This window comes from Mustelus asterias, chromosome 10 (genome assembly GCF_964213995.1).
Source record: "Mustelus asterias chromosome 10, sMusAst1.hap1.1, whole genome shotgun sequence".
Lineage (NCBI taxonomy): Eukaryota > Metazoa > Chordata > Chondrichthyes > Carcharhiniformes > Triakidae > Mustelus > Mustelus asterias.
The window spans coordinates 5,435,071-5,458,529 of record NC_135810.1 but is presented as its reverse complement, the minus strand read 5'-3'; the positions used below and the strand labels follow the sequence as shown (position 1 = coordinate 5,458,529).

Here is a 23,459-nt window from a genome sequence, read left to right as displayed (position 1 = left end):
CAGTGTGTAAATAGGAAGTATTGCTATACCTTGGCTTATAAATCACTGGGCTTCAGCTGGAGTATTGTGTCCAATTCCAAGTGCTTAATTTAAGGAAGGATGTCAAAGCCTTGGAGAGTGCATGGAGGAGATTTACTAGAATGAAGCCAGAGGGTGAGGGACTTCAGTTATGTGGAGAGACTGGAGAAGCTGGGGTTGTTCCCGTTAGAGCAAAGAAGGCTACAGAAGCGCTCAAAACTAGGGAGGGGTGTTGCAACAGCACAAAACAATGGTTTTCACTGCCAGGTGGATTGGAAGCCGGAGGGCACAGTTTAACACGTTTGTCAAAAGGAAGGAAGACCAGTTTTCTCTTGCTCTGCAGATTATGGGATAGGATCCTCCAGCACTGTGTCCGTCTCTGTGGCTCGGGAGGGTAATGTGCAGAGCGGGAGGGCAATAGTTATTGGGGACTCATTAGTTAGAGGGATAGATAGGAGGTTCAGTGGCAGCAAAAGAGACTCACAGATGGTATGTTGCCTACCGGATGCCAAGGTCCGTGACGTCTCAGACCGTGTTTTCCGGATTCTGAAGGGGGAGGGGAAACAGTCACAAGTCGTGGTACACATTGGTACCAATGACATAGGTAAGAGAAGGGACGGGGATTTAAAGCAGGAATTTCTGGAGCTGGGCTGGAAGCTGAGAGCCAAGACAAAACATGTGGTCATCTCTGGTACGTTGCCGGTGCCACGTGATAGCGAGTTGAGGAACAGGGAGAGAGTGCAGTTAAACATGTGGTTGCAGGGATGGTGTAGGAGGGAGGGTTTCAGATACGTGGATAATTGGAACACATTCTGGGGAAGGTGGGACCTGTACAAACAGGATGGGGTGCACCTGAACCAGAGGGGCACCAATATCCTGGGAGGGAAATTTGTTACAGCTCTTCAGGGGGGTTTAAACTAATTTGTCAGGGGAGTGGGAAAAGGAGTTGTAGTCCAGAAGTCAGTGAGGGTGGTGAGGTATTGGGGAAGGTATCAGGGTCAAGGGTGGGTACCGGTAGACAGGAAGGTGGGTTGAAGTGTGTCTACTTCAATGCAAGGAGCATCCAGAACAAGGTAGATGAACTTGGGGCGTGGATTGGTACTTGGGACTACAATGTTGTGGCCATTACGGAGACGTGGGTAGAACAAGGACAGGAATGGTTGTTGGACGTTCCGGGGTATAGATGTTTCACTAAGTGTAGGGAAGCTGGTAAAAGAGGTGGAGGAGTGGCGTTGTTAATCAGGGATAGTTTAACGGCTGCGGAAAGGCACTTCGAGGGGGATCTGCACACTGAGGTAATATGGGCTGAGGTTAGGAATAGGAAAGGAGCGGTCACGTTGTTAGGAGTTTACTATAGGCCCCCAAATAGTAATAGAGATGTGGAGGAAGAAATTGCTAAGCAGATTATGGATATGTGTGGGGGTCACAGGATAGTTGTCATGAGGGACTTTAACTTTCCAAATATTGATTGGAACCTTTGTAGGTCAAATAGTTTGGATGGGGCAGTTTTTGTGCAGTGTGTGCAGGAGGGTTTCCTGACACAATATGTGGATAGGCCGACAAGAGGTGAGGCCACATTGGATTTGGTACTGGGAAATGAACCGGGCCAAGTGTTAGATTTGGTTGTGGGAGAGCACTTTGGAGATAGTGAGCACAATTCAGTGTCTTTTGTTATTGCAATGGAGAGGGATAGGGCTGTACGGCAGGGCAAGGTTTACAATTGGGGGAGAGGTAATTATGATGCGATTAGGCAAGAATTAGGGGGCATAAGTTGGGAACAGAAACTGTCAGAGAAAGAAACTAATGAAAAGTGTAACTTTTTCAAGGAACAAATACTGGATGTCCTTGATAGGTATGTCCCTGTCAGGCAGGGAGGAAATGGCCGAGTGAGGGAACCATGGTTCACAAAAGAGGTGGAATGTCTTGTGAGAAGGAAGAGGGAAGCTTATGTAGGGATGAGGAAACAAGGTTCAGATGGCTCGATTGAGGGTTACAAGTTAGCAAGGAATGAGCTGAAAAAGGGGCTTAGGAGAGCTAGGAGGGGACACGAGAAGTCCTTGGCGGGTCGGATCAAGGAAAACCCCAAGGCTTTTTACTCTTATGTGAGGAATAAAAGAATGACCAGGGTGAGGTTAGGGCCGGTCAAGGACAGTGGTGGGAACTTGTGTATGGAGTTAGTAGAGATAGGCGAGGTGATGAATGAATACTTTTCTTCAGTGTTCACCAAGGAGAGGGGCCATGTTTTTGAGGAAGAGAAGGTGTTACAGGCTAATAGGCTGGAAGAAATAGATGTTCGGAGGGAGGATGTCCTGGCAGTTTTGAATAAACTGAAGGTCGATAAGTCCCCTGGGCCTGATGAAATGTATCCTAGGATTCTTTGGGAGGCAAGGGATGAGATTGCAGAGCCTTTGGCTTTGATCTTTGGGTCCTCGCTGACCACGGGGATGGTGCCAGAGGACTGGAGAGTGGCGAATGTTGTTCCTCTGTTTAAGAAAGGGAATAGAAATGACCCTGGTAATTATAGACCGGTTAGTCTTACTTCAGTGGTTGGTAAATTGATGGAAAAGGTCCTTAGAGATGGGATTTACGACCATTTAGAAAGATGCGGATTAATCCGGGATAGTCAGCACGGATTCGTGAAGGGCAAGTCGTGCCTCACAAATTTGATAGAATTTTTTGAGGAGGTAACTAAGTGTGTTGATGAAGGTAGGGCAGTTGATGTCATATACATGGATTTTAGTAAGGCGTTTGAGAAGGTCCCCCATGGTCGGCTTATGATGAAAGTGAGGAAGTGTGGGATAGAGGGAAAGTTGGCCGATTGGATAGGTAACTGGCTGTCTGATCGAAGACAGAGGGTGGTGGTCGATGGAAAATTTTTGGATTGGAGGCAGGTTGCTAGCGGAGTGCCGCAGGGATCAGTGCTTGGTCCTCTGCTCTTTGTGATTTTTATTAATGACTTAGAGGAGGGGGCTGAAGGGTGGATCAGTAAATTTGCTGATGACACCAAGATTGGTGGAGTAGTGGATGAGGTGGAGGGCTGTTGTAGGCTGCAAAGAGACATAGATAGGATGCAAAGCTGGGCTGAAAAATGGCAAATGGAGTTTAACCCTGATAAATGTGAGGTGATTCATTTTGGTAGGACAAATTTAAATGTGGATTACAGGGTCAAAGGTAGGGTTCTGAAGACTGTGGAGGAACAGAGAGATCTTGGGGTTCATATCCACAGATCTCTAAAGGTTGCCACTCAAGTGGATAGAGCTGTGAAGAAGGCCTATAGTGTGTTAGCTTTTATTAACAGGGGGTTTGAGTTTAAGAGCCGTGGGGTTATGCTGCAACTGTACAGGACCTTGGTGAGACCACATTTGGAATATTGTGTGCAGTTCTGGTCACCACTATAAGAAGGATGTGGAAGCGCTGGAAAGAGTGCAGAGGAGATTTACCAGGATGCTGCCTGGTTTGGAGGGTAGGTCTTATGAGGAAAGTTTGAGGGAGCTAGGGCTGTTCTCTCTGGAGCGGAGGAGGCTGAGGGGCGACTTAATAGAGGTTTATAAAATGATGAAGGGGATAGATAGAGTGAATGTTCAAAGACTATTTCCTCGGGTGGATGGAGCTATTACAAGGGGGCATAACTATAGGGTTCGTGGTGGGAGATACAGGAAGGATATCAGAGGTAGGTTCTTTACGCAGAGAGTGGTTGGGGTGTGGAATGGACTGCCTGCAGTGATAGTGGAGTCAGACACTTTAGGAACATTTAAGCGGTTATTGGATAGGCACATGGAGCACACCAGGATGACAGGGAGTGGGATAGCTTGATCTTGGTTTCAGATAAAGCTCGGCACAACATCGTGGGCCAAAGGGCCTGTTCTGTGCTGTACTGTTCTATGTTCTATCCTCCCTTCTCAGCTCCTCCTCCTCAGCTCCTCCTCCTCAGCTCCTCCTCCTCAGCTCCTCCTCCTCCTTCCGCTCCTCCTCCTCCCACCCCTCTCTCCCTGACTTAATAGAGGCATACAAGATGATCAGAGGATTAGGTAGGGTGGATAGTGAGAGCTTTTTCCTCGGATGGTGATAGCTAGCACGAGGGGACATAGCTTTACATTGAGGGGTGATAGATATAGGGCGGATGTCAGAGGTAGGTTTTTTACTCCGAGAGTAGTAAGGGCGTGGAATGCCCTCCCTGCAGCAGTAGTGGACTCGCCAACATTAAGGGCATTTAAATGGTCATTGGATAATCATATGGATGATTTTGGAATAGTGTAGGTTAGATGGGCTTTAGATTGGTTTCACAGGTCGGCGCAACATCGAGGGCCGAAGGGCCTGTACTGCGCTGTAATGTTCTATGTTCTTCCTCCTTCTCTTCCCCCCCCCCCCCCCCCCCCTCCAAACACACATGTTTTGTGGAGGTGGTCTGCTATTGGCTGGTGGCGGGATCTTCCTGTTCCACAGCCGTCAATGGGAGATAATTGGAGATGCTCTTCCAAAGAGCAGGCACAGGCATGATATCTGAATGGCACTATCTGTGATTTTACTTGAAGGTAAATCTTCGCACTAATGTAGCTGAACTGGAAATGATTGTACCTGATGGAAGTTGGCAGTTGATTAAAACATGCAAAAAGAGCTGTTTGTGAGGATGTAGACAGTAATGTTTTGTAACTGGAAATAACAGTTATGCAAATTACATTCCAGCTATGATGGGAGATAATATTCTGCAGCAAACCATTTCTTGAGCTCTGTGTGACCGTGTCTCCGTCCCCATGAAGTTGTATTTATAGGTAAATCATTATATGTAGCTGTGGAGCCCTACTGCACACACAAACTACAATTTAGACAGCATTGGGATTGTGAATATTGGGGTAGAGCCTATCGTCATGGAGTCACAGAGCACAGAAATAGGCCCTTTGGCCCATTATGTCTGTACCAACCAATACCAATCTAGACTACTCCCACTTGCCAACACTTGATCCATGGCCATGTACAATTTATGTTATCCAAATCCCAAGATTCCAGACATGACATGGGGCGGCACAGTAGCACAGTGGTTCACACTGCTGCTTCACAGCTCCAGGGACCTGGGTTCGATTCCCGGCTTGGGTCACTCTCTGTGTGGAGTTTGCACATCCTCCTCGTGTCTGCGTGGGTTTCCTCCGGGTGCTCCGGTTTCCTCCCACAGTCCAAAGATGTGTGGGTTAGGTTGATTGGCCGTGCTAAAAATTGCCCTTAGTGTCCTGAGATGCGTAGGTTAGAGGGATTAGTGGGTAAATATGTAGGGATATGGGGGTAGGGCCTGGGTGGGATTGTGGTCGGTGCAGACTCGATGGGCCGAATGGTCTCTTTCTGTACTGTAGGGTTTCTATGATTCTATGACCAAAAAAAACTTACATTTATATAGCAACTGTTGACCAATGCCTCCTTAAATTTGGCACCCAGAATTAGACACAATACTCCAGCTGATGCCTAACCAGTGATTTATAAAGGTTTAGCAAAACTCTGTGCCCACTATGCTTCTGTTTCATTTGCTCCTGTTTTTTTTAATTAAAAAAATATAATAACCTGTCTAACTTGTCCTGTCATCTTTAAAATAATGCATATCGTATGTTACCTTGATGTCCATTCAGTTATGTGTAGTAGCCTATCTGCTTAAAAAATGGTTAGGGGCACCCAGGAGTGAGGTATTCTAAAATCTCATCCATTCCCACTGTTCTATTCTCATTAATAAGTGGATGTGTTGAGCTGTCCACCAGTAATGACGTGCATGGACTAACACAAGCTCAAGGAGTGCAGCATTTCTATGCTGTTAGGCCTGTACAGATGACTGCAGGTACTGTCTCTGATAACACTGAATCTACACCTGACACTAATTGTGCACATGTAGACGACAAGACCGTAAGATATAGGAGCAGAATTAGGCCATTCAGCCCATCGGATCTGCTCCGCCATTTAATCATGGCTGACATGATTCTCATCCCCATTCTCCTGCCTTCTCGCCGTAACCCTTGATCCCCTTATTGATCAAGAACCTATCTGTCTCTCGAGTTCTAGTCTCTCCGGCTCGTGGAAACATGCCTTAGTCTTCAGTGAACTGAAGCCTTCTGATTCACTCGTTGATCTTGCTCAGTAGCTGACTCTGACTGTCTGTGATTGTAATTCGCCTCTGTCTTCTGGTTCCCCAGGGTGTGGTCTCCTGCTATCCTGTGATACATCCACCAGTGTCTGCTACACCCATGCTTTCTAGCAAAAAATAACCTCTGAAATATTCTCCACATCAGCTCTGATTAATGCGGTCTGCTCCAAATAACTCAAAATGGCGTCATGCAAAAAAATGATTTTTCCCATGATTTGAATTAAAGAGCGTAAATAAGACAGCAATTTGGGAAAACTTGAATTAATCAATACGAGAGCTTTAATCTTCCTGTTTACTAAGCTTGCTGACGAGATGCAGAATGTTTATTAAAAATAATTATCTGCAGCTGTGAACTAGTGCACAAGTTGATCCAGTTTTAGCAAGTAAATATCTATCTTTTGGCTCCCGTTATGTTGGACTTCATTGCAGGATTGCAAATATTTAGAGGAGCACTGAACATGGACAAATTTGGCCATTTGCGCTTTCTCCCGACATTACGGTTAACATTGTTGATCCAGAGTTACCCTTATCTGGAATCCACAGTAATCTGAATATTCATCAGGGAATGGTTCAAATCAGTGCATTTTGCATTTGGAAAATAAGAAGGTTCACATTCCCAAGTGCAGCATTCCAATCTGGGAACAAATCTATTTTGGCAAGTGCTTATTACTTTGACAAAATGGTACTACTCAATTTGCCTTTGGCAAAATCACAGTCCAGAGATCCCCATGGTCATCTTGCATGTTGTGTTCTGGTTTTTGTCGCTGTACAGCACTTGGCGTTTTTAGCTTCCCTTTTTGCTTGCTTTCCCCATTTCGTACCTATCCTTCTATCAGGGACTCACTTGCCCCTTCACGCCCCTATTTCTACCCCCACCTCCAGACACACTCGCATCCTGGTACTCTCTGCTCACCAGACATAAGGTCCCAATCTAGGACCAGATCATGCTGAATCTCATTCTCTGTTACTGATTTTCTTTTTAAAAGCATTGAGAAATTAAAACATCTTGCAGATCAATCTTGTGCAATATTGGGTCGGCCATTTTGAATTTATTGTGGCAGCCATTTTGGTAACTGTTACAAGCTGCACTACTTTTATTCACATCTGCCATTTTACTAAAATTTGTAAATATGGGAATGTTATACCCTTGTTGTTTAGAACCCTTGTTCTCAATGGTGAGAAAAGTTACTTAAGCAGCAACAGGCTACATTTCGGTTTTACTTAGTTTTCTCTTGTTGACTAGAACAAGGCTGATGGGTGGAAAATGTGACTGGAAAATGTCTGCTTAATTTTTTTTGATACACAGGCAGCTGTATGAATCTAAACAATGAGCTTGTGTTGACAACAGCTGCAAAAAAATGCCACTTCCACTCGAAGATGCTTCAGCTGCTTTTCATAACTGTCAGTAATGAGTTACACAGAATATCATCAATGATTCATGTGTTTAGCTGCAACAATGTGCGATAAACGAACAAAAAGTAACATGTTACTAGCTGCAGCATTTTAGCCCACTTAAAATGCAAGCTGAGGGAATTTCTGTTCGATTAGCTTCTGAAGACTTCGAGTTAATGTTTCAGAGCTTTGTTTTGAAACTTTTTCATTGTATATTTCCTTGGGCTCTTTGCTCAGCCTCACCACAGAGCAATCACTATATAATCTGCACCCAAGGGCTGGAGGGATAGTGTCATAATTTTGGCCATGGTTATTGTGTGTGGCATTCTCTGTTGAGGTGTATTTTTCAGGGCTGGGCAGGTCTTCCCCTTTTTATGACCTTGTGCTTCCCAAAAACATTCAATCTAATCTCTTGCTGCGGAATATTGGATTTTGCTTGGAATCTGGATTGAACTGCCCGAGTGTGTGGTGGAGGTCAGTCTAATTGAAGTTTGCAGAAGGGAATTGGATAGTTATCTAAAGAAAATAAATTTGCAGGGCAGGTGAGTGGGACTAGCTGAGTTGCTCATGCAGAGACTCCACACACACATGACAGGCCTGATTCTACGATTGGACAGCACTTGCTGAACAATCCCAAGTGTGTTAAGAATGCTAACAACCAATTTAAGGTCATCAGTTGGACTCGTAATGTAGCTCATTTAAGCATGACAGAAGCTACATATATTTAAATGCAGAGACTTGTCCTCTGCAAGCAGAAAGAACATGTCCAGGCATTGTGTCTTTTTGAATTAGTGGGGGCCAGTGGTTCCCTGCTGCATTCTCCATGGCCATGCTTTGACCAATTTGCCAACCAAGGGGCACCCTCTTTTCATGGAAAATGAATTGTTGCTCCCTTTTTGAAATTTGGTATTCATATCTGTCCTGATGAGTGCAAGACCAAAAGCTTTGACAGCATGTTTCTCTTTTTCAGCAATACTCTCATTCTACAATTCTAATTGAATGTCTATCATTAAAATACCCACTTGTACAAGGAAACTTTCAAAATGTCCAAAGCATGTTAACGTTTTATGCAAATAAGTATTGATTGTCCTTTGAAACCCCTCAGTCGCCTTTGTAAATAAAGCATCCAGAGCAATGTGTTTCATGCTCTTTACTCTGTGATAATTGTCCTGAAATTTGCTCCGACTGGAGGAAGCTGCCTTTCCCTATTGATTCCCTTCATTATTTTTATGCCTTGATCAGATAATTCCTTAACCTCCCTGTCACTAGGGAATATAAAGCTGAAGTTCACTCTCCTGTAACTCGATGCTTTTTTTCCAGATATCCTGACAAAGCGGAAATTTGCATTTGTAAATTACATTGAATACGAAGCATCCCAAGATACTTCACAAACCGATGCGAGAAAATTGGACTGAGTCACAAAGGTAGAGGTTAATGAGGGATTGTGAAATGTAGTGAGAGAGAGTTTATAAAGGTGGAAAGAGAGGTAATGTGATTTAGGGAGAGCATTCCAAAGAGTGGCATCAAAGCAGTGAAAACTTGTGCCACTAGTGCGAGATGGCCAGCATCAAAGGAATGAAACATTCCGGAGATGGAAGTGAGGCAAGTTTGAGGGCAGGGAGCCAGTGTAGACCGACAAGTGTGGGTTGTGAGTGAGCAAATAGGATTTAGCATGGGACGAGACATCTATTTTCTTTCCTTGTACAACTTTTTCTGTTCAATCTATGGGCAGGTCGAAATCCCCCATTACTTATCAATTTGATCACCTCCATGGCCTTCCCAAACACCATTCTACATTCCTTTACTGCAGGTACTCCCTCCGCATGCTGCACTTCTCCTGTTCTTTAACTTTACCCATAATCATTTCACCTGCTGATTCAACTTGAGAGTCAGTTAGCTCAGTTGGCTGGTTGGTGACGCAGAGCGATACCAACAGCACAGGTTCAATTTTCCCCTTTGAGGGGGAGAGCAGCCTTTGGTCATCTGGGACTGTGGCAACTTTTACGTAGTTATCCCATATATTCTGCACCCTCTCCTTTCCTTCTCCCCTAGGTACTCTATGAATGGTATGTTTTGTCTGTATAGCGCGCAAGAAACAATACTTTTCACCATCCCAATACATATGACAAAAAAATCAAATTCCGTTCTGCCACGATTTTGGTGAATTTTGTCCAATCTACCACTTATTTTTTTGACATTGCAATAATCCTTCCTCCTTGTATATTTAACTCCAAATTTTGCTGAGCGTGTGCTCTTTTATTAGTACTTCATCATACTCTTCCAGTTGAAATTATGCTTCTATATCTTCAATTATTTCGAATATTCATGGGTTGTTTATTTTTCCCCTGTTGATTTTATCACATCTTGGCCTTCCCTCTCATGAATTTGGAAATGAGGGTGATAATTTGCAATTTCAAAATTGTTGAAGCTGATATTCCGTCTCGACTCTCCCATGTGCAACACCGCAGTAGATCGACCAGTACATTTTTGAAAGTAATTTTATCATTTCCTCCATGAAAGCGGATGTATAGAAACAACTGTTTGTGATACCAATTTACAGTTAATTTACATCTGTACGTAATATGGATTTTAGAGTAGAATGAGAACTCCAGTTCTGCATGTTGTTATTTAAGCATATGTGGGCAAATCATTTTAGATACTACACGTTATTGTACTGACTGGTTTGAACAAAGAACAATACAGCGCAGGAACAGGCCCTTTGGCCCACCATGCCTGCATTGATACATGATTTCTATCCCTCTGTTCACCTCCCGTTCATGTGTCTATCAACATACACCTTGAGCGTTGCTAACGTGCCTGCTTCCACCAGCTCCACTGGCAGAGTTCCAGGCACCCACCACCCTCTGTAAAAAAAAAATATTCCACATTTCTCCCCTAAACTTAACCCCTATCACCTTAAACCTGTGTCCTCTTGTCGTTGACCTTTCCACCCTGGAAAAAAGCCTTTGACTGTCCACCTTATGTCTCTCATAATTTTGTAGACCCCTATCAGGTTGTCCCTCAGCCTCTGTCTTTCCAGTGAAAACAATGAGATCATCCAACCTCTCCCCATACCTCAAACCCTCCAGACCAGACAACATCCTGGTAAACCTTCTTTGCACCTTCTCCAAAGCCTCTATGTCTTCCTGGTAGTGTGGTGACCAGAACTGTAGGCAATATTCCAAATGTGGCCCAACTAAAGTTTTATACAGTAGATGCAATAAATTATATATTCTTTGCCAAATAAATATGAAAAGCAAGAGCAGTATTGCAGTGTGCTGTGTAGACATCAGACTGTTACAGGAGTTAAATATTGTAAGTCTCTGCTGATGAAATCATGAAGAGTCAGGTTAGTATGGTACTAGGACGACACTGGAGCTATACAAATGTAGTGTGATAGATGATCGAAAAGTGCAGGCAGATTTTTAAAAATTGAGTAGTGGGCGTCAGCACCACACACCATAGCATGAAAGAACATACTAATCTGAAACTGCCACAGTGTAACTGTGTGTTCCTTAACTAAAGATCAAACCAAATGTGGCAGTTTGTGAATGAGTGTGTGTACTAAATAATGTCAGGATTGCACTCTCTATTCATTGGAGTGGATGGCAGCATAACAAATGCAACCTACGTAGCGCTTGGTGCAGTAACAGACTTACGCCACATATTGTCAGAAAGATCTAGGCATTTGTTATCAGCTCAGCAAATTCCATTACGAATGATGATAACTGATATTCTCTGTGCTTCCTGCAGAAATACACTTATCAAATGAATTTTGCGAACTAGAAAATGTAAAAGTGGATTTAAATACTTAAAGAAAAGCCTTTGGTTCACTGCTGCTCTTCGCAGTTCCAAGTCCAGCCTGGTTTTTAACTTCCAATCATGTAATGTTGGCAATAACTCTGGAATAAGTTGCGATTTATTAATAGGCTGGGAACAAAACAAATATGTGCAAACCAAGAAAATGGGGGTCAACTTTGGATTTCCAAATGTAACCTAAGCAGACTTCATAGTGAATTCAGTTTGAAATGTCCCCATTCTTGCTTAGAGCTGGGGTGCTCCAGCCATAGAGAGGCAAGGTGCAAGTTCACACATTGCCATCTGCTGATCTCCGCTGGCATGTGGGTGCAGTTGCTGATCGCAGGAAGAAGAAAAGGAAAATCAGTGGAGATGCCCTTATGCATTTCCCATTATCAGCTTAGTACCTGATTGAGACATCTGCAGTGTAATACCATTTTGTGTACCCACGTGATGGAATGATGCCATTCTGTTTTCCCTCTAGATGTCTCTGAGTCAGTTGGTAGCTCTCTCACCTCTGAGTCACAAGGTTCTGGTTCACCACCTGCACAAAAACTCAAGTACAAAAATAGAGGCTGACGAGCCATTGCAGTACTGCACAGCATTGCCAGAGTGCTGTCTTTCAGATGAGACGATAAACCTGGGCCCCATCTGCCTGCTTAGGTGGTTGTAAAGAGTCCCACGTCACTAAAGAGCCGCAGAGTTAGCCCCTGGCCAATGTTTATCCCTCAGTCGACATCACAAAAACGAATGACCTGATTATTAGCACATTGCCGTCTGTGGGAGCTTGCTGTGCACATATTGGCTGCCAGATTTCCTACATTACTACAATGACTACAGTTCTAAAGCATTTCATTGACTGCAAAGTACTTTGAGGCATCAGATGGTCATGAAAAGTGCAATATAAATGCAAGTCTTCCTAGTTGTCATGTTATTGAAGCAATAACCTGTTAAGGGTGATTGGGGGCAAGTAATAAGCTGCAACTCTTGTGATCTGAACCACTTAATTAATTTAGCTTCATTACTCAAGTGTAGTATGATGTGGTTGATTAAATATCAAGGCTTTAAAAGTCAATGTCTAACAATACTTGATTATTGCTGCAGGAGGTTTAGACTTTTTGGTCCAGCTCACTTAACTTGAAGGGCAAAGTTGTCTGTCTTTTATTATTAATTTTCAGTCTCAGACACTTCCCAGACAAGTCTTCAATTGTGCAGACGTGCAGTCTTTGGCTGTGACTTTTTTTTCCTTTTACCCAACCAGTAACTGACGTAGAAGGGTCCATGATTGATAACTGCAGCAAGTTCTGACATTGGCCCGTAATGAGTCCAGAGACATGTTTGAGATGGCTGGTTCACTGGAAATGTAAAACCCCATGTGCAGTCAATCATCTTCAAGATATTCCTCCTGCCTTTGACTTGCACACTATAATCAGAGAATTAAAATCAGCGCAACTGTAGCCGTATTTCAGTGTCAATGTGCACTTACCTTGTATCTGTGTAGTAACCAAGTAACCTTATTAGGTATTTAAGATCAAAGTGTTGAAAGTCTTGGCAGTTTCATGTTAACTCCCTGATCCTGGATTTTTAAAAATTCTTTCATGGGATCTGGCAAGGCCAGCATTTGTTGCTCATCCCTAATTGAATTGAGTGGCATGATAGACCATTTCAGAGGGCATTTAAGAGATAGCTACATTACTGTGGATCTGGGGCCACATGTAGGCCAGACCAGGTAAGGACGACAGATTCCATTCTCTAAAGGCTATTTGTGAACCAGATGGGTTTTTACATTAGCCTGGGTCTCTGACTTAGTGCAGTGACATTACCACGACACCATCATCTTCCCCCTGTTGAAAGATTTATAAAGAATGCACTTGCATTCAGGAAAATTTTCATGATTTGTGTGAAATATTAGTGCTGATGTTACAAATTTCGTGTTTGTCTTAGACACTTGTGCGGGTTGGCATCACATGCCAACAATTGGGCTCATTCTTCAATTTCGAGAAATTATTTTGGCTATACAATACCTAAACCAATATCAAAATCAATACAACAGAGGGGGAGCTGTTATATGAATTGAATGCATGTATCATGATCTTTGCATGCATGTGCCTCCTAATTTTCTGAAAGGTGGATTGATTAACTGAGAGATAAGGCTGGAGACAATTCATTAAGATGTTTTATTTTGACGTCAGTAAATGTACATACAGGGAAACAATTATTGCAGATTTAAATTAATTCAGATCCTCCTTGTAACTAAAGAAAACAAATTAAAGTCCAACATGCTGCACTGGTTAGTTCTTTAGTAACTGACCTAAGCTTCACCTGCCTCTCTCAACAGACATCATCAACCAGCTGTGAACAGGTGTTGGTAGAAAGTTGGGTAAGACAGGAACCTGTGAGGAGGATACAGAGGTTAGAAAAGGATTTGGATGTATTAAGTGTGCAGACAAGAATGTGGCAGATGGAATATAATATGGGGAAATGTTAAATTATGCACGCTCGTGGGGAAAAATAACAAAGCACAATATTTTCAAAAGGTGAAACTCTCAAATGTTGCTATTCGGAGAGATCTGAGGTGACCTTGTATACACCAGTTCCCAGAAAATTAACATGCAGGTACAGCAAGAAATTCAGAAAGCAAATAATTTATGACAAAGATGTTGGAATACACAAGTGAAGACCTCTTTCTCCAGTTGTAAGGGGGCCTTAGTGAGACTATATCTGTTTGGTATTTCTGCCTAAGGAAGAGCATACTTGCCTTAGGGGAGTGCAATGAAGATACGCCAAACAGATTCCTGAGATGAAAGGATTATCCTTGAGGTGATCTCATTGAAACATCTAAAATTATTAAGTGGGTTTGACAGGGTGAATGCTGGCTGGGTGTTTCCCCCTGCCTAGGGATTCTACAACTGGGAAAGGTGATCACAATCTCAGAATAAGGGGTCAGCCAGTTGGGGCTCAGATGAGGAGAAATTTCTTGTGAAACTTTGCAAATCTTTGCAAACCCCAGCGAACTTTGGGTACTAAGTTGTTGCGTATATTCAAGACAAAACTCAACAGATCTTTGGATAGAAAGATAAATATGGGAATAATGCAGGGGGTGGAGTTCGGGTGAAAAATCAGCAATGATTCTATTGAATTTCAGAGCAGGTTTGGGGCCAAATGACTTAGGCACAGGTGTTGGCCAGTATTGCTGTTGATTAAATGGTGTGAGCACCTTGAACTTCACGTCCATCCTGTGTAAAGCTATGATGTGCAAGTCCTTAATGTGTGAATGATTATTGGAAGATTTTGTAATTTATTTATAATATTTATTGCCCATCCCTATTGCTCTTGAGGGCAATAAGGGTTTTAGTTATGTGGGTACATCTAACGGTTGCAGGTTCCATTCCACGAAGGTGAACCACTTGCATTTCTTCAAAATAGTTCAGAAGCATCATGTGCTCACTTTTCTAATGCCAGCCCACAACTTAATGAATTCTGTTTCATAATTTGGCATGGTAGGAATTGAACTCTCAACCTTTGGATTTCTAGACCAGTGCCGTAGAACCATAGAGAATCCCTACAGTGCAGAACCCGGCCCATCGAGTCTGCACCAACTCTCCGAATAGCATTCCACCCAGGCCCTCCCCTCTGACCTATCCCCATAACCCTGCACATTTACCGTGGCCAATCCACCTAACCTACACATCTTTAGACTGTAGGCCATCACTATTGGATGAACATAGCTGGTGCATTAGTACCTTTTATATATGTCCAACTCTGTTGGACGTAGTCATCTTATCTGTTAGTTGAGTTCATTAACATACCAATTGCAGAATTGTCTTGCTTTTCCCGTAAGGTACCAGAGGATGCCGGATACTTGAAACCCGAAAAGTCTTAAACCTATTTTCATATGCCTCATAGATCAAATTAGAAGCAATCTTTCATTGTGACAATAAGACATGGTTTAACAATGTGTTACTATACAAAGGTCAATAAATTGAGCTTCATTCAGATAAAATCTCACCATCTAAGCAAGAGTTTACAAACCAACATGCAAAGTTACTAGGGTACTTGCAAGGACATGGTTAGTTATTGTCTAAGAAAATAGAGAGAACTGTGGATAGATGCGATTGTTGTCAAAGCCATGAGTAGAAATCGACAACATTGTGGTGGTTATTTTCCACAGCAAAACTTTCCGTAGGGTTACTAACTCAGTACAATTCCTTTCTGAAGATTATGCTTTATAAGCTACAAAAGGTTGTGAATGTAGCCCAATCCATCACGCAAACTAGCCTCCCATCCATTGACTCTGTCTATACTTCCCGCTGTCTCAGCAAAGCAGTCAGCATAATTAAGGACCCCACGCACCCCGGACATTCCCTCTTCCACCTTCTTCCGTCGGGAAAAAGATACAAAAGTCTGAGGTCACGTGCCAATAGACTCGAACAGCTTCTTCCCTGCTGCTGTCAGACGTGAATGGACTTGCCTTGCATTAAGTTGATCTTTCTCTACACCCTAGCTATGACTGTAACACTACATTCTGCAATCTCTCCTTTCCTTCTCTATGAACAGTATGTTTTGTCTGTACAGCACGCAAGAAACAATACTTTTCACTGTTAATACATGTGACAAATCAAATCAAATAAACTATTTTATGCGGGCCATGTACGGTAACATTTCTCTCAATTGAAATTTGTTACTGAGTGAGCATGTAGCTGGTCTATGTTGAATCAGATATCAACTCAAATTGCAGAATGGATAACAGCAAGTTTAAATGATTGAAATCTGGACCGGTGCTTTGGTTCAATTGCTGATCATTTATTTTTTGTCATTAGCGGCATTGGTTTAAATTATTAGATGAATATTTGCACCACTTTGCAGATGGGGAGTTTGTGTTGGGGATCATGGAGGTACAATTATGAAATTTGTACATCTGTTATATATCTGCCAAATTATGATATATATGTGTCTAACCCTCCATTAAAATGTCTCCCTATCACAGGGTCGTTGCACAAGAGAAAACTGCAAATATCTTCATCCGCCAATGCATTTAAAAACACAATTAGAAATAAATGGACGCAACAATCTTATACAACAGAAAACAACTGCAGCTATGCTGGCACAGCAGATGCAGTTTATGATGCCAGGTGCTCAAATTCAGCCAGTTGTAAGTATATATTTACTTAAAAACTCTTTCCTTCTTTCCCCAACCATGCCAAAGAAAACCCTTGTCTAAGTTCCCCGTCTTCTAAGTAAAGACAAAGTGGCTCCTTGAGGTGGAAGGGCAAAAATACAAAGAGAATTATCCCAAGACTGCTCAGTGTGATATTTGAGGATGTCTGGGAGTAGCTTCTTCTCCCACTCACAGTTGAGGGTGGATATTACTGAGGGGAAAAAAGAGAATTTATTTTTCCTTTTGAACCTTGTATTCCACTCCCCAACCGAAAAGCGGGTATTCAAGAAACTTTTGGTTTTTCATAAGATCGCTTTTGCATAATGTCAGCCTGCCATTAAATATCACTTACTGGTCAGGAATTTTCTTTCTATTCGTTCATGGGATGTGGGGGTAAGCCAGCAATTACTGCCCCATGCTAGATAAGGTGGAGCTGAGGTGAGGTGCCTTCTTGAACCGCTGCAGTCCATGTGGTGCAGGCACGCCAACAGTGCTGTTAGCAAGGGATTTTGACCAGACGCCATGAAGGAACAGTGATGTATTTCCAAGTCAGGATAGTGTGGGACGTGGAGGGGAATCCCTATGCATTCGCTATCCTTGTCCTTCTAGGTAGCTGAGATCGCAAGATTGATAAGTGCTGTCGACGGAGCCTTGATGAGTTCGCTACACTGCGTCTAATATACAGTGGTATACATGTTGCCACTGTGCATTACTGGTGGAGAGAGTGGATGTTTAAGGTGATGGATGAGGTATCAATCACATGGTTTGAACATTTGACCACCAAAAGTAAAAAAGTCCTTTTTAATGCATTTTCTTTGAAAAGTGTGAGAGCTGTCAGATAGATTTGCACTCAAATGAATACTTTCCCACTACAACCATGATTTTGCTATGGTGATAGCTGTATGCAGTTTTGAAAATACATTTACGATATTCAACTTGTATTCACATTGCTGTTTTGTACTGCACAGATACATAATGTGCAAATGCTTCTATTGCTTGTTGCCACGTTCAAAGAATGCAGAGGTTGACCTTTGTTGTCTATGGAACTTTTTATGTTTTGGGGAAATCTATATTTTTCAGTGGAAAAAGAAGACACAAATCATCTTGGGTGTGTCCAGAATTGTTAATACTGCCCATACATTTCGCCATTCCCCATTAGCATCTCTCTGGAATGAGTAGAAGGTTGACCTTGAAGATGCCCTGCTGTATTTTCCATTACAATTGAGTGTTTTCATTCTCGAGTTTATTTTTGTACTGGAAATAAGAGAGTGCCACCATTGCCTAGTTTATATTTTTCTGGGTCTCTTTTGTAAAGTTCTTATTTTTCTTATCTCAATTGGCAAGGTCGCCTGTAGAAACAAAACCATTTTCTCTTTGGAAATGGAATTTCTCAAACGCTAAACGGTTTTGTAGAATAAATGCTGATTCTGCTTAGTTTGGTTGGGGAAATGTAATGGTTTCCTGTGTTACTTGGTCCTTTTTTTCCAAATGTATTTGTGTCTTTCTCCACAGGCCACATTTCCGATGAATCCTGGCGCAGGAGTAAATCATCATGCTTTTAGTTTTAGTCCTTTTCTGGCACCCATGCCTCATAGTGTTGGATTAGTTCCAACGGAAGTTCTCTCTAGTGCCCCTGTCCTTGTCCCTGGAAGCCCACCCATTTCAGTTGCCGGATCAGGAAATATGGCGAAGCATATGCGGACAGACCGGTTAGAGGTAAAAACGTTGCATCAATTCAATTCTGCACCAATAGTGTAAATATAGTATGATTTTTGGTGCATACTGCTTTTGTTCTTGTATCCATGTTCATTTGACACTGGCCTTTATATTTCCAAATTGTGCTCGAGTGCTATAAAGTCAGCCAAACATCTGAAAGACGTGTTATCATTTTGTACGAGCACTCTAATGGAACTGGCATGGTCAGGAGGATAGTCACTATGTGTACCGTTGAAATTGGAGGAGAGCTCAGATTTGCTACGAAGGAACAAGTGATAGATTTAATAGCTAGGCTGTAAAGAATTTTTGATTTTCAAAAAGGGCATTAAACAGATGTCATTTCAGTTAAGCATGTGAGATGAGCTGAAAATTTAAAAGATGAGTTAAACGCAGTTTCAAACTGAAAGGAAAAGCAACCAAATGATGGGAGAATCCAACAAGGATTTGAAGACAGGTAAGGCCCAATGTTGTTGAATTTAAAGTTTGAATCAAGAGAAGTGAGGAGCACCCAGGTGAAGGATTGAGAAATGTTTTGAGTTATTGGCTGGATTTTGCTGTCAACAGTGAAGCAACATCTCTCGCCTCTGATCTTGAAGAAGGTTGACCACAAACATCCGGCCATCCTCGTGACATGGATTTCTCTTTTCCTGATGGTTTGAATCTGGCACCAAGTCAAAGGGATCTCTAGATATCCAATGGCATTGATGTTAGCAAACAGAATAAACAGCCAATCATATTGAAGCATTCTCACAAGTGAAACATGCCATTTATCCTTCACTTTCAATTAAATCTTAGTGAGCAAAATAGAAATACAGGGGTGGCACGGTGGCATTGTGTTTAGCACTACTGCCTCACAGTGCCGGGACTCGGGTTCAATTCCAGACTTGGGTCACTGTCTGTGCAGAGTTTGCACATTCTCCCCATGTCTGCATGGGTTTCCTCCCACAGTCCAGAAGACATGCTGGTTAGGTGCATTGGCCATGCTAAATTCTCCCTCATTGTACCCAAACAGGCATCGGAGTGTGGCGCCTGTGGGATTTTCACAGTAACTTCATTGCAGTGTTAACGCAAGTCTACTTGTGAAACTAATCTTTAACTTTAAACTTTTAAAAAATGATTCCGACAAACACATGGGATTGAGGTAGAAGCTGAAATATGATAACTTGTATTTCAAAATTAAGTAGAGTATATTTTAATCATAATGAATTTTGACATTGCACAAATATAAAATTAGTTTTCCAGGGCCAGAAAGAACTTTCTGTAGTTAATTATGAATTTGGACATTAAAAACCCATTAATACCTCATTCAACAAGGTGTAACTCTCAGGGTTTTTGCAGTGACACTAATCATGTAAAAGGACTAGTTCAGTGAATCCTATTCCTATATGGGGGTACTTCAGCACATCTGTTGAAAAGCAATGAATCACTGACGGCAATTTCTGGAGATTCACATTCAGCTGCGTGCATGTGTGAACTTTTGAATTTGCTGTCACTCTCCGGGAACCAGTTTGGCCGTTGTTGCTGCCACACATTCCAGGCTGTTTGGACCTTGTGCTGCAGTTCTGAAGACCAAAGGTGGAAAAGTTGGGAATTGAAATTGTTCTTCCCGAGGGAACTCTTCAAATGCAGACAATAAACATATACCAAAACTTACTCCAACTTATAAATCAAAGAAAGGGTTTAACAAAGAAACTTCATTACTCCAAACTTGGGGCCTCACCCTGGCCAATCTAAGTTCCCCACAATTCCCAACAGGTTCTTATTTATAGTGAGTCAACTGGTCAGCTGACCATCAGATCATTCTGTAATTGGTTCCATGGTTTACTGGGTTAGCTGACCCTTGCAGCTTGTTATCATTGGTCACACTACATCCGATACAAAGTTGTCACATTCTAATAGAATTGATCAGGTGTGCGTTCGCCAGATGGAACATAGCCTCAACCAGCATTTGGTGATCGTAATATGGCTTTGAAAAACCTAGAGATCCAGATTTTTAAAACCACATACAGCAATAATTAATGTCAAGTGACACATGACTGACATTCCAACTTATTATTTCAAATAATTCTGATTTTATGAACTCCATAAGTACATAGAAGACAACATTATGCATTAGACTGAAGAAGGCGCAGGTAACATGTTGTCTCACATGAAGAGGGTATTTAGATTGGAAGTTGATTAAAAAAGCATCAAATGTGGACAGCACAGTGGTTAGCACTTTCGCCTCACAGCGCCAGGGACCCAGGTTCAGTTCAGCCTCAAGTCATTCACTGTGTGGAGTTTGCACATTCTACCTGTGTGGGTTTCCTTCAGGTGCTCTGGTTTCCCCTCTCAGTCTAAAGATGTGCAGGTTAGGTGGATTGACATGGTAAATTGTCCCTTGGTGTCCCAAGATGTGTAGGTTCGGGGGATTGATGGGGTAAGTATATGGGGTAACAGGGATATGGCCTGAGTAAGATGCTCTGTCAGAGAGTTGGTGAGGACTTGATGGGCTGAATTGCCTCTTTCAGCACTATAGGGATTCTATGGTAAAACAGAATAGTGATTTATGTATTTTGGACTGGAGGATTTTAACAGTGGTGTCTCCAGTGATTTGGATTAAATACAGTATCAAACGTTTGAAGGTAATGCACAAATAGGAGGATGCTTAACTGTGAAGAAGGGTGTGAGTGATTTCAGGAGGACATTCGCAGGCTGGTAAATTAGATAGGTGGTTATCTGATGTAGGTTAATGCAGACAAATGCGTTCATATGTTTAAGGAAAAAGTAAGATGAAAATATGCCAAATTATAAAACATTAAAAGGAATAGCGAAACTGAGTTTGGAATTCAACCAAATTAATCTTTAAAAGTAGATCTCTGAGCTCAAGATTTTTTAAAAAATGCTAAATTTTATAAATATGAGCATACAAGCTAAGAGATAATAAGACCATAAGACATAGGAGCAGAATTAAGCCACTCGGCCCATCGAGTCTGCTCTGCCATTTAATCATGGCTGATATTTTTCTCCTGCCTTTTCCCCATAAACCCTGATTCCCTTATTAATCAAGAACCTATCTATCTCTGTCTTAAAGACACTCAATGACCTGGCCTCTACAGCCTTCTGTGGCAAAGAGTTCCACAGATTCATGTCTCTCTGGCTGAAGAAATTCCTCCTCTTCTCTGTTTTAAAGGATCGTCCCTTTAGCCTGAGGTTGTGCCCTCTGGTTCTAGTTTTTCCTACTAGTGGAAACATCCTCTCCATGTCCACTCTATCCAGGCCTCGCAGTATCCTGTAAATTTCAATAACATTCTCCTCCCCCCCCCCCCCCCCCCCCCCCCCCCCCTCACACACACACACACACACACACAATTTGACCATGAGGATAGTGAGTGCACTATTGTCAAAGCCAGTTTTTGTCCTGGCCGAACAAATGTATACTTTCCAATGACAGTTACGCCATAGAGGCTGAGGGTTGGAAATTCTGGCTGGTTATTATTTGCTCGGTTCCAGGAACACTGGTGACTTGTGTCTACTTGCTGCTGGTCCCAGCTGAGATTAGCAATCTTTGGCACAGGTCAACAAACAAATCTGAAACCTCCCTGGCCTATATGACTCAGTATTATAATATTTACTGAACCACTGGGAGCTTAGAAACATGTGCTTAATTGAATGTAATTTGATTTCCATATCTTAAGATTAATTAAGAAACATATTTTGATCAATTTGATAAGCAGTTGACTCGGTAAACAATTTCAGTACACAATGGACTAAAATGACTTCTTAAAATAGAATCCTACAGTGCAGAAAGAGGCCATTCGGCCCATCGAGTCTGCACCAACCACAATCCCACCCAGGCCCTATCCACATATCCCTACATATTTACCCACTAACCCCTCTAACCTATGCATCCTGGGACACTAAGTGACAATTTAGAATGGCCAATCAACCTGGCCCGCACATCTTTGGACTGTGGGAGGAAACCGAAGCACCCGGAGGAAACCCACGCAGACACAGGAGCGGCATGGTAGCAGTGGTCGGGGCAGCACGATAGCACAGTGGTTAACACTGCTGCTTCACAGTGCCAGGGATCCGGGTTCGATTCCAGGTTTGGGTAACTGTCCGTGTCGAGTTTGCACATTCTCCCCGTGTCTGCGTGGGTTTCCTCTGGGTGCTCCGATTTCTTCCCACAGTCTGAAAGATGTGCTGGTTAGGTGCATTGACCTGAACAGGTGCTGCTGGACTGTGGCGACTCGGGGAATTTCACAGTAACTTCATTGCAGTGTTAATGTAAGCCTTACTTGTGACACTAATAAATAAACTTTAACTTTAAATGTTTTGCATTTATTTTGTGCCGTGCTTTTGAAACTGTTCCTGCAATTGTAACCATTCAACCTAAACAAGTAATCACCATCAGCCAGAGTTTCTCACCTCCGCCTCTTTGAAGTAACTGCTGTTGGACGGTATGTGTTCGTTTGCTGAGGTCAGATATCGGGCTTTATCATTTCTACAATTTTTATTACCGATTTTCTTTTTTGTTTCGTGGCATGGTCCATTGTCTTTTGGTCTGGTGAAATAAAACCAAGTTTAGAATTTTCTTGGAGCACAGTAAGATTATTGGAATACAGATGAACAAATCACATGCTGATTGTGTTTAGTTCTATTGGCATTTGTACAATTGCTATTTTCAAATGTGAAATTGATTAGGTTAACATCCTCATGAACCTTCTCAAAGAAATAGAAGACTCCTCCTAGATTTTGTGGTTGTTACAATCAGCAACGTATGCTCCGGGAGGATAATGTTCACAGTCTCAAAGTTTTCTCAAAAACCAAATTTAAATTTTGCTCATTTAGGCGAGATATCATTGCGTCCTTTACTGCAGAATGATCATTGTTCAGGACTAAATTTCAGGTTTGCGTTTAACATTGACTTTAACCTGAGAATGGTTACAGGTTAAACAGCTTCACCGAATCTAAGTGCAACACTGTTTCCTTGTTTGGTAGGTGTGCAGGGAGTTTCAGCGAGGGAACTGCACACGGGGTGAGACCGACTGCCGTTTTGCTCACCCTGCGGACAGCACAATGGTGGACACCAATGACAACACTGTGACTGTCTGTATGGATTATATCAAAGGTCGATGCTCCAGAGAGAAGTGCAAGTACTTCCACCCTCCTGCTCACTTACAGGCCAAAATAAAGGCAGCGCAGCACCAGGCCAACCAGGCTGTGGCAGTAGCTCAGGCAGCTGCTGCAGCAGCAACAGCAATGGTAAGTTATTTA

General features: G+C 42.4%; 1 protein-coding gene across 16 annotated transcripts in view; it reads left to right on the top strand.

Annotated features, from left to right (window-relative positions):
- Positions 1-23,459, top strand: part of mbnl2 (muscleblind-like splicing regulator 2) — a 114,008-nt gene that overhangs the window by 52,418 nt on the left and 38,131 nt on the right. For all 16 annotated transcript variants that reach the window (XM_078221515.1, XM_078221528.1, XM_078221522.1 and 13 more), the window contains exons 3-5: positions 16,314-16,478; positions 17,997-18,200; positions 23,184-23,447. In XM_078221515.1, the coding sequence (XP_078077641.1) occupies positions 16,314-16,478; positions 17,997-18,200; positions 23,184-23,447 (633 nt within the window). The remainder of the gene's footprint in view (positions 1-16,313; positions 16,479-17,996; positions 18,201-23,183; positions 23,448-23,459) is intronic.